The 12565-nt window shown below is 38.3% G+C and overlaps 1 protein-coding gene across 1 annotated transcript in view; it reads left to right on the top strand.

Annotated features, from left to right (window-relative positions):
- Spidr (scaffold protein involved in DNA repair) overlaps positions 1–12565 on the top strand; it is a 300139-nt gene that overhangs the window by 188238 nt on the left and 99336 nt on the right. The window contains exons 9-10 of the mRNA XM_059276854.1: positions 8843–9029; positions 10847–11097. Of these exons, the coding sequence (XP_059132837.1) occupies positions 8843–9029; positions 10847–11097 (438 nt within the window). The remainder of the gene's footprint in view (positions 1–8842; positions 9030–10846; positions 11098–12565) is intronic.

The following is a 12565-nucleotide window of genomic DNA, read 5'->3' as shown; positions in this document are numbered from 1 at the left end:
GAGTTTGGTGGCTAGCTTTAGGAATATAATCTAACGGTTTTTTATCAAGGCAGAGGGAATAGGGGAGAAGGGCAAGGCCTGCCAGAGCCGTATCTTCTATGCCCAAGCTGGCTAGAGTCTCTTCAGTAGCCAAGGCCCCGGGATATTAAAGAAACCAGAATTTAATTGAGAACATGATGTTTGAAACCAGTGCTTTTAAGGAGATGTGTTTTCAGAGGTACGATGTCTACTTTTTACTCTTAATAAGCTGGGCCAAGAATAGAGCAAGTCAGGAATAAGTGTCAGAACAAGCAAAGCTGGGATGAGTCCTCTGCATTAACTTCTTTGATCCTGACTTTCTTAGGAGGCATCTTCCTTCTTAAATGTTAAGTAATTACATGTGTATCAGACTCTACTTATTGTAGTGATTGTCATGGGCAGTAGATGGTTTTGTGTCCTGTTGAGACTTCATGAAGTTCTTGTTGCCCTAATTTCTTTCCAATTAAGATGTGCCATATGAGAGGAATTGTTTCCTCTATAAAGCATGGTTTAACCCAAGAACATTTTTAAACATTGTCTTTTAGCTAGGCTTGCACCTTTTTCAGATTAACTGAGTTGTTTGTTTGTTTTAGCTAGACTAAGTTTGTGTTTGCCTTCTGGTTTTGGACTTACTTTACCAATTTGTTTACCTCATCTTCGACCCTAGGGGTCATTGTCTTCACAAGGTTCTTTTATTGCCATGCAGCTTGGACAAAGTGGATCTTTTGTTCTGAATTTCTCAAGTAAAAGTTTATTTAGGACATTTCATGTATTAGAGAAATATATTGTTTGTTTCATTTGATTTGAATGCACTATTCAAATGCTATAGTTTATACTTAAATCTTGTACCATCTTGGTTTTTATTTTTGTCCCTGTTTACTATTGTGTCATAAAAGTAGTTCCCCAAATTTAGTTTTGTTTTATGAAAATGCCAACATCTCCTTTCCAAAACATCTAGCTAGCTAGCTATTTCTTTTTGCTAGCTCAGGCTATGATTTAAAGTCACTATGAATTTCTCTTAAGACTTATTAAAAATAAATTACAATCTTTGAGTGAGCATTAGTGGAGACTCAGAGTCCAGAGAAGCATACACCATGGGTCAACAAAGTGTAAAGCAACTGGTACTACAGATGGACCACAAGCCTATACATAGAGACTGAACTGGACTTTATGCTCATTAAGTCCCTGGAACAATGTTGCCTATTAGTAGGAGCCTTGGATGCTGATGATTTACCAATATCTCAAAAACAATGGCTTTGGAATAAATGTCACCCTTCTAGTTATTGTGGGAAAATTTCTATGCTTTTAACAATATTCTTCACCCTGACATATTCCAGTGTCTGTCTCTACAACTAATTCCTGAACTTCTAGCATATAGCAGCAGTTTATGTCATGATAGAATATTCATTCCTATGCTCAACTGAGTAATTAAAGACACCTAGTTAAAAATCTACCAAAAAGGGGCTGGAGAGATGGAAAGATGGCTCAGTAGTTAAGAACAATGGTTGTTCTTGCAGAGGACCTGGTTTCATGTAACCCATGTATAAATAATCCTTCTTTACAAATAAACAAATGATTTTAGTCCATTTTCCAAATAGTGTTTTTCCTATAACTGAAAATTAAAATGAAACACTTTGTAAATGATAGAAATGGAAGAATCCTTGATATACTATTTTAAATCAGAAATATATGAATTTCATAAGTAATAAAGCCAACTTTAAGTCTAGGTATCAATAACCATAAACCTCAATTCTCTATATAAAGGTAGTCCTGTCAGAATAAGAGCAAATTTGTCAAAAGAAACTTTACAAACCAGGAATTTAAGCCAAAAAGGCTCGGAATGATGTATTTCAAGTTAACTCCCAACACAGATGATTATACCTAGCAAAACTATTTATTGTAAATGAAAGAGAAAGAAAACTCTTTCTTGGAAAAAAAAAAAAAAAAGGATAAAGGAATCCATGAGCACTAAGCTAGCTCCACAGAAGACACCTAAATAATCCTTTGGACTAAAGAGAAAGATAAATACATTCATGATGCTATGGGAAAGAATAAGCACCACAGTAATTAAGTAAACAAGTAAACAAATGAGAGAAATACACCAAATACTGCAAAATCAACAAAATGACAGGAATTAATACACCTTTCAGGAATAACTCTGAATGTAAGTGTTTTCAGTTCCCTAGTCAAAAGGTAGATAAAAGGCAGAATACTATATTTGAAGTTTTATTTGCTTTTTTTTTTTTTTTTTTTTTTACGAAGCAGGATCCATCTGTTTTTTTGTCTCCATGCAATATACTGTGCGTGCTTCCACAGTCTATGAGCTCATGTGTGTAACTCGCTTTGTGTCTGAAGACACTTTCCGTGGAGTCTAGCTCTTATAGTCTTTCTACCTCCTCTTCTGCATAGATTCCTGAGCCCTGAGCGGAGGGCACCGAGTGCTCCAAAGTCTCTCTTTCTCTGCACATCGTCCACTTGTGGGTCTCTGTGTTAGTTTCCACCTACTGCAAAAATAAGTTTCTCTAATGATGCCTGAGTGAGATGTTATTAGGGGTCATTTTAATACTATGTTCCTTTAGCAGAACAATAATATTTGGTTTTCTCTACCTTATCTCTCTCTTCCATCCCCCTCCCCATTTAATCCTCCCACTCTAGTCTTTTCCCTGTCTCTCCTCAACAGTATATTCTATTTCCCCTTCCTTGTGGAATCCTCTCCTCCTATGTAGTTCCTAACTAGGTACCTAATCTCTGTGTTTGTACATTTTGTAGCACACATATCAAAGGCTTAAAAGCTAACATCCACATAAAAGTGTCTGGCTTACCTCACTCAGGATGATTTTTTTTTCTAGTTCCATCCATTTACCTGCAAATTTCATTTTTTAACAGCAGAATAATATTCCACAGTGTAAATGTACCACATTTCATTGTCCATTCATCCACTGATTGACAGCTAGGCTATTTCAGTTTCCTGCAATTACCAGTAGATCAGCAGTGAATTTGGATGAGCAAGTGTCTCTGGAGTAAGATGTAGAGTCCTTTAGGCATATGCCCAATCATTGATGTACCTGGGTTTTCAGGTAGGTGTATTTTCATCTTTTTGAGGAACAGCCACACTGATTTCCACAGTGGCCGTAACAGTTCAAATTCCTACCAGCAATGAATAAGTGTTCCCCTTTCTCCAGAATCTTGCCAGCACATGCTGTCATTTGTTTTATTGGTCTTGGCCATTCTGACTGTAGTAATACGAAATCTCACAGTAGTTTTACTTTCTGTTTCCCTGATAACTAAGAATGTTGAACAGTCATCTTTTGAAAACTGCCTGTTTAGTTCTGTACCCCAGTTTTAAATTCAGTTATTTCTTGATGTTCAGGTATTTTATGTTAGTTTTACATATATATTTTAGATACTAACCCTCTGTCAGATGTATAATTGGCAAAGATATCTTTCCATTCTGTAGCCCGCCACTTGTCTGTATAATTGTGTCTTTTGACATACAGAAGCTTTTCAGCTTCATGAGGTCCCATTTATTGATTGGTCTTAGTGCCTATGCTAATGGTGTCCTGTTCAGGAGGTCTTCTCCAGTGCCAGTGAGTTCAAATTACCCCCTACTTTCCCTTCTTTCCCGTCAGTGTAGCTGCTCTTATGCTGAGCCCCTTGATCCATTTGAACTTGAGTTTTGTGCAGGGTGATAAATGTGGATCTATATTCATTCTTCTTTTTAAAACTATCCAATTTGATCAGCACCATTTGTTGAAGATGCTGACTTTTTACCAGTGTGTATTTTTTGGCTTCTTTGTCAAAAACCAAGGGGACTTACGTTGGAGCCTCAATTCGATTCCATTGATCAAAGTGTCCCATAGGTTTGGATATGTTGTGTTTTCATTTTTATTCAATTATTTAAAAGGTTTTTATTTTCTTCTTGATTTCTGTCTTGATCAATTTACTTTCTGTTGATATCTAATTTTAATCTATGGTGGTCAGATGCAGGGCATTCCAAACTTCAGTTTTCTTACGTCTGTTAAGACATGCTTTGTTTCCTAATATGTGGTTTGTAGCCAGAGGCTTTTCTGCATCCTGTCTGGTGCCTCAGCTGCTTATAAAATAATCACTCAGAGGCTTATATTAATTATAGATGTTTGGCCGTTGGCTCAGGATTACTACTGGCTAGGTCTTACAACTTAAATTAACGCATTTCTATTATCTATATTTTGCCACATGACCGTGGCATTACTGGTCTGCTAGCATCTTGCTCTTGGGTGGCTGGATGGCGTCTGCCCCTGACTCCTTTCTTCTTCCTGTCTCTCTGCTTGGATTTCCCACCTGGCTCTTACGCTTTCTTGTCATAGGCCAAAACAGCTTTATTTATTAACCAATGAGAGCAACACATATTCACAGCATACAGAAAGACATCCAACATCAGTGGTCAGTTTTGGAGAAAGTTCTGTGAGCTGCTAAAAAGAAAGTGTAGATGAATTTCTAAGCGGTCTTATTAAATAAAAAACACAGAGCCAAATATAGGGGTGAAAGCCTTAGAGATCAGGGAAGTAGGAATAGCCAACAGCTAACCTTACCTCACCATACCACAGCTTCCAAAGTGTGCTACTTCCTGTCTGCCCACGCCTTTATTGCCTTGTTGTTCTGCCCTCTCATTGGCTCTTAGCCCAGATACCTCACTTCCTTGTCACTGCCTGTCTGTATACACCTCCAGGTCTCTATGGTTGGTACTGGGATTAAAGGCATGTGTCACCATGCTTGACTCTGTTCTAGTATGGCCTTGAACACACAGAGACCTGTCTGCCAAGTGATCGGATTAAGGGCGTGTATTACCACGGCCTGACTTTTGTGTTTATTTAAAATGGCTTGCTATTTCCTGATCTCCAGGCAAACTTTATTTATTAACATACAGATAAAATATCACCATATTTCAGCACAAATAAAATATCACCACAAGAAAGCATATTGTTTTGTTTTGGGGTGAAATAGTCTGTATATATCTGCTAGGTCCATTTGGTTTATAATATTATTTAACTCCAGCATTTCTCTGCTTCTTTTTGGCTAGTGACCTGTCTGTTGGTGAGAGAGTTGTATTAAACTCACCCACTATCACTTTCTGAAGGTCAGTAAGTGATTTTAGCTATAGTCATATTTCTTTTATGAACTTGGGTGCCCTTTGTAGATGGTGCATCAATGTCTAGAATTGTCTTCAACACCAGAGATTTGCTCTTCTTGTAATCTGTTGGTGAGACTTACCTCTGCATTTTTGTTTGACATCCTAAATTTTTCATTTACAGTCTGTTTGAGTTTTGGTTTTCTTTAGTGATTCTATTTTTACTTTCATGTCTTGAACTGTTTTCATTATTTCGTTCAACTGTTTGTGATTTCACAGTCTTCACTAGAGGATTTATTTGTATCCTCTTTAAGGTCCTTGAAGACATAATTGCTATTCTGAAGTCCTTGTCTTGTGCATCACCTATATTGCATTTTTTAAGGACTACAAGATAGGGTTACTAGGTTCTAGTGTGTGTGGGGGGGTGCTGTTTTGACTCTTTATGTTTGTGTTTTTGTGCTGAGGTCTAGAAATCAGGGGTTATGGAGTTTAAAGTGTTTCTTCGTGTTAATATCTGGCCCTGTCTTTTTAGGGTAGGTGTTCCATTTTTGATTTCTGTTAGCTTCTGGGTCCTAGGCGAGGGCAGTGGCTGCAGGCTTGCTGGTAGGAGTGCTTCCACTGTCTACTCAAAGCCACATCACAGCTTTTCATAAAAAGAGGATGAGTTAGATCAAATGGTCTGAGTTTTTTTTACTTATGCTTTTTATATTTTAGTATGATTGCACAAATCAATGAATATTAATTTACAAATTAATGAGCTTCACTGATACATCTGTACATACACACATTTCATTAATAATGTATCTCCACCTGTGTGCAGAGATGGTCCTCTCCACTACATTTGTTTTCAAAATATTCTAGTTCCTTTGTCTTTATGTATAAATTTTTCTGAATTTTGTATTGTTTTCTTTCTTTTTCTGTCTTCTTTTCCTCCCTCCCTTCACCCACCCTCCCAATCTCACTATGTAGCCCAGGCTCTTCTGGAACTTGAGACTTTTTACTTCAGCTTCTTGAGTCCCAGGATTGCAGTTGCAAACCACTATACCTGGCTTACTTTATTTTATTTGGTTGTATTTCACTTTTGTTTGGGTTTTTGAGACAGTGTCTTCTCTGTTTAATGTGAGCTGGCCTAGGACTTATAATCCTCCTTCCTCAGCTTCCCAAGTAGTGTGAGTACAATTGTGTGCTGCCATAGTCTGCTTTCAAATAAATTTTAGGGTAACCATGCGCACATGCGTACATATATATTTGCAAAAAAAAACTTAAAATGTTGGGATTTCAGTGGGAATTGTTATAATTTCTATTCTTAGGTTGAGGTTCCTTAGTATGGGAGAACTCAGTTTTTCAGTCCATAGTAAATATGTCCCTCTATTTACAAAGATTTTTATCAGTATTTTGTAGCCTCAGTGGTAAATTATAACATGTTAACTTGAAATATTTTTTCTCCCTTCCTTCATTCCTTCTGCCTGCTTGCCTTCCTGCCTTCCTTCCTTCCTTCCTTCCTTTCTTCCTTCTTTTCTTTTTTTCTCAGAATCTTTCTGTATAATTTGTGCTGCCCTAAGTCTTGTGGTTCCCCCTGTTTCAGCTTAATGAGTACTAGAATTTTAGGCATGTATCAACATGTTCAGCTTATTACTGTAGTTATAATTTTGATGACCATGTGTTTATTGAAAGTGTTTATTTGTACTTGATTTTTATTTCTTCCATTCTAAAACCTTAACTGAACTCACTAGATTTAGGAGTTATCTTCAGGTTCTTCGGCAATTATTTATTTATTCATTTATTTCTGTGCTTGAATGTGTGTGTGTGTGTGTGTGTGTGTGTGTGTGTGTTGCCATCATTGGCCATGACATTGTATACCAAAAACAGAGGCAAAAAGATCACAAATCCAACATCGTCTTCAACCATATAGAGTTTGAAGTCAGCTTGCACAGCATGAAACCTGTCTCAAAATGTGTGTGGGGAAGTCATACTTGACTGCTGCTTTTCTGGTGGGTGTGCGTATTCTTTCCTCACTAGGACTTCTGTATTTAATAAAAATGTAGAAAGAGAAAATTTCTTGATTACCTTCTCAGCATTAAGTTGAAAGAGTTTCCTTTTTATAGTTCAAGGAGATTTCCGTACAAGTTATTATCCTAAGATTATCTGTCTTGCTGAGCTAGCCTTTTCTTTGGGCCTTTGTTTAGAGAAAGTTGGCTCTTGTTGGGGCCAGTGATAGTTAGCATGATTTGTCAACTTGGTATAATGTACAATCCTGGCAAGAGAGTCTCAATGAAGAATTATCTACTTTGGGTTGGCCTATGGGTGTGTCTATGGGGAATTGTAATGAATGGATTTGGGAAATTCCAGGCCACTGTAGATAGCACCATTCCCTAGGCAAGGGGTCCTAAACTTTATGAGCTGAGAAATTAGGGCCTGGAGAGATGACTCAATGGTTAAGAAAGTTGCTACCCTTGCTATTGCATTATTTCTTGGGTCCTAAGGCTCTCTCTCGCTCAATATCTCTCTCAATGTCCCCCATCTGTCCTTCCTCCTCTCCCTCCCTCCCCCTGTCCCTCCCTCCTTTCCCCGTTAGTTGGTATTCTGCCTTCTCCCCACCTATCAGTGTTGTTTAATGAGAGGAATAAGGTAACATGTATCAAGTTCTTCCAAAAATCGAGCTTTTAAGTTTTTCTTATTAACAGCACATCTTGATTTAAAGACTGCATTAAAGTGATATATCACATTAGAGCATGGAGAACCTCAGAATCTGGTATATTTTATCTTGTTTGTCTCTTTCAGCACCAATAATGTTGATGATTATGACTAGCTGGTATCAAGGGTCCAAGTTCCTTCGCCATTTAATATTATATTCGTTGAAAGATTAGATCTGCTTAAAACATAAGGATTTTGTTTATAAATAATATCCAATTCATTGTTTGAGTGCTTCTTTGATTCTCATAGTCTTCTCATTCTTAGCTGTATTTCTTCCTGAGAGAACATGGGTCTTTCTGAGAGGGCTGAAGCCTAGGGACTTAAGTGACCTTCCATAACTAGCATAAGACGTGCACTGGGAAGTATGGACAGTGTGCAGAATGTTCTTTTCACAAGGTGGCCTTCTAGAAGGAGTTGTATAAACTGTAAGTGAATGCACTTGAAAGCAAGGACTTGAAGGGAATAGCGTGCCAGGTGCACATTCTCTCTATGGAAAAGGAAAAGGCCTAAGAGGGATAGTCTTGCCTCTTATCGCATGACCACAAATGATAAGACATACCACCAGGTGAGGTCCCTCAGTGCACTTGTATTTGCTTCATTTAACTGTAAAAGTCACCTCATGTTTTGCTTGCTTTAAGAATAAAAATGAGAAGTGCTTTGTTCTCACTACTCTTAAAAAAAAAAAAGAAAGAAAAGAAAAGAAGACTTGGACTGGGAAAGTAAGGTTCTATCCTTGAGTCACACCTAGTTGTTATAGGCCTTTCTTCCTGCTGACTGGTATGGTCCTTGCTGTCAGATTGTTAGGGATGGCTTTCTCTTTCTAGACTAATGTGGTCTTATGTATCTAATATCATGAGCAGCTGCTACTCCATGCCCTGGCATGAGTGGTCTTAGCCACCCATCATTAGGAGTGCTGTAATTTAGTGTACTGTCTTGACTTTAACTGCAGCATTCCTTGTTTCACAAAAATATAAGGAGAGCCCAAGTTGCAAATAAACTGATAAATTTCTTTTTCTTTTTCAGGCAGAAACTTCTTATCCCAAACGGAACTTGCTCTATTATTCTGAATACTTATTTTTGTCAGAAGGCTATTGCAAAAGAATCAATACATGAAGTATACTGTCAGGACACATCTCACCCAAGAAGAAATATAACTTTGGCTCAGATGTTTAGAATTGAAGACATAACAAGTAGTTCATCCAGAAGTCAGGTAAATTCTCATTGACTGATGATTCTTACACTTGTAATAATGTTGGTATCTGGATTTGAATGTGAGAATATTCATCTTCTGTCTGTATATGCTAGAGTGTGTTGTTATCATTATGATGCCAAAAGATATAAAAACTCAAGGAGCATTTAGTCATGGTCTCATTATAATTTTTCATTTTTCTATTACATAGCTTTAATCTTTATTTCAGTTTATTGCAACATGAAAGTTTTCAGCTTCATGGGGCTATGGTTAGCACATTCAGGACTTAGAAAGTATTTTGTCTATTTTCATCTTGAAATTAAGAGTTATAAGTCTTATATTTTCTAATTTCCTAGTGTCTATATCCCTTGAGATAAAGCTTTATAATTATGTTGGAAGTTATGTTATAGAGATTGATTTAATGGAGCATGGGGTGGAGACTGAGCTATTCCAAAATTAATTTGGAATTTCATAGTAATTCACTATTAGTGGGCAGGATATGTATCCAGGAAGACTCTCCACTCTGGGCATCTGTTCCCAGTACACTGGCCTCAAATCTCTGGATTAGCAGAATAACTATAGAGCAGAATACTGACATTAAAAGATAGGAGGAGGGAAAAATCAGAAACTGGCAAACCTTCACCCTGCTTTGAACCATATAAGAAACATCTTCCATTGGCTATCAAAAGAAGTATCTAGAAGGTATAATTTGAGGAAGACACTAAAGCTGCCCTATGACCTCCACATACATGCCAGGTAATACATGCAAGCACACACACATGGGGGTGGGGGATATTAAATTAAAAAATAAAAATTAAATTTGTAAAAGTATACTTTAAACAGTTCATGTTATGTAAACCTATTAAGTACATTTTGTTAGATAACAGTAACTATGTAGCATACTGGTGAAGAATACAGATTTTGAGGGGGCTGGAGAGAGGGCTCAGGATTAAGAGTGTTCTTGCTGCCAGGTGGTGGTGGCTCACGCCTTTAGTCCCAGCAGGTTAATTGGAAGGCAGAGGCAGGTGGATCTCTGAGTTTGAGGCTAGCCTGGTCTACAGAGCGAGTTCTAGGACAGCCAGGGTTACACAGAGAAACCCTGCTTCATAAAAAGAGTGTCTTTGCTGCTATTCCAGAGTGCCCAAGTTCTATAACATTCTAAGTTGACTATAGCTGCAAGAGATCCGATCCCCTCTTCAGTCCTCCAAAGGTTCCTGTGCACATGTTTGCAATCAGTTACCACTGACACTAAAGAAAAATAAAATAGGATTATGGAAGCGTGTGCTTTGTTTCACATCCTGCCTTAGAAGCTTTATGCTAGGTCACATTAGGCCATTTCTCTGTGCCTCAATTTTATGAGAATAGTTAGGGTCATTGTGAGAATAAATATTAGTATGTAAAGAACAGAGTCTAAAAGATAACAAGTATTTCAAAAGTATCATTGGCTTATGATCTTTGATACTATTGTATAGTTGTTGTGAGAATACATAAGTATGCAAATTAGCAGATCACATATTCAAGCACTTAATAAAATGACTCATTTGAATTAAACTGTATTCATTCTTTCTGGATAAACCAAAAAGGGAAACTGTCCCCATGAAGTAATTAATAGTAGGACTGTCTACTTGGTACTGTTAGTAGAAAAAACTTTGCTGTGTATCCCTTACCCACCTCCACTCTTCAGCAGGATAGATGCCAGATCTACATGTTTGTCTTTATGTTTATGTTTCTTTAGTGCACTGCCAGTACTTGGGCAGTTACCTGATGATGCCACTATTTTTTGACAGCGTGACACTATAAGCCAAACTTAAACTACTCCTTTTGCATGTCTTGGACAGATTACATGTAGTGGCCTGTCCACCACTGGTACAGGCTGGACCCACGGCCATGACAAGGCAGAGCAACATCTTGCAGTTGGTGCTCCCCTGAGGGATTCTCTTCTGGACATTGTGGAAAGCCAAAGAGCAGGCCCATGGTCTGGAGTTGGGGTCCGAGTAGTAGTGCAGAGGGTTTATTCCCTTCTTAGCGGAGACGGTGCCAGGAGCCAACAAGGGCACACAGTGGGGCATGAAGATTCACCTGGAGCATGGTGAGTAGCAAACAGACACAGGAAAGGGGTAGTACAACAGAGTTCCCAAGAAAGGAAGCTCTGCTTAGAAGAACTCTATGGATTGTTCACTATATACAGAGGCTGCTTTCTATAATTTTTTTTCTTGCATCAAAATTTGGTACATATTTGTATTGCTCAGTGTTCTCTAGAGGAACAGAACTGATAGAATGAATGTGGGATTTATTAGAGCAGCTTACAGGCTGTGGTCCAGCTATTCAAACAGTGGCTGTCTTCCAATGGAAAGTCCAATAATCCAGTAGTCCATGGGGCTCATGTCTCATCTGGTCTTCAGTATATGCTGGAATTCTGAAGGAGTAGGATCTAATGTCATTGAAGGAATGAGCTTGCCAGGGAAAGTGAGGGCAAGCAGGCAAAGAGCAAAGCTCCCTTCTTCCATGGTCTTTATATAGGATGCCGGCAGAAGGCATAGCCCAGATTAAAGGAAGATCTTTAGATTTCAAATGATTTTTTTCATATTCAAGAAGGATCTTTATTCTTTAGTTAAATCTCTCTGAAAACACCCCTGTAGACATACTCAGAATCATATGCCTTATGTACTCCAAATCCACTCCTGTTGACAATGAAGATGAGCCACTGCAAGTGTAATGACCACATATGACAGTGTGTATCCTCATTGTAATTCATGGCCATTTTTTTTTAACTTTTATTGATTCTTTGTGGGTTTCACATTCCGATCCCACTTATCTCCCTGTCCCCTCACATCCATCCTCTGTCCTTGCAACCCCCCTAATCAAAACCAAATTTAAAAGAAAAATGAAAAACCAATCTAAACCAAATAAACAACAAAACAAAACTAGGAGAAGCTGCATTGTGGCATGCTGATTCACAGTTTACCCTTTAGTTCATTCATCTTTACTTGGAAATATTCATTGCCTCAGCGCCTCTGGTTTCTGCTACACTACCTCCAATGGGCTCTCACTGAGGTTCTTCTTCAATATCTTGTTGTCCTGTGTCTTGTAGATCCTGCCATTTTGTATCTGTAGGTTTGTCCCCTTCACATGCTCCAACAGTTCATAGATTTGGTGGATATTGGAGTGGGCCAAATCAGCCCTGGTTTGGGCCTGGGTGGTAGCTGGGTTAGTCAGTCCACCAGCCTTTCCCTCATGGTCACTACCAAGGCAAGCTCTCCACACCACCTCAGCTAGCTCACCCAGTGCAGCCTGCAGCAAGGAGTGGGGCCAGTTCTGCTTTCAGGTCCTCAGATCCAGGTCGACCACACTTACATCACCAGGGCCAGCTCTAGAAAACAGTCCCTCAAAGGTATACCCAGCTGCTTGGGTTTTAGTTAATTCCACATGTAGTCAAGTTGACAGCAAGAATCCCAATATAGTATATATAACAAAGGATTTTGTCTCATTTATATACAAAGTCTTACTAAAAATGTTCATGGGCTGATGAATAGATTAAAAAACATGGTATATCTGTC

The sequence above is a fragment of the Peromyscus eremicus genome, chromosome 12 (genome assembly GCF_949786415.1).
Source record: "Peromyscus eremicus chromosome 12, PerEre_H2_v1, whole genome shotgun sequence".
NCBI classification, from domain to species: domain Eukaryota; kingdom Metazoa; phylum Chordata; class Mammalia; order Rodentia; family Cricetidae; genus Peromyscus; species Peromyscus eremicus.
This window is presented reverse-complemented; position numbering and strand designations above follow the sequence as displayed.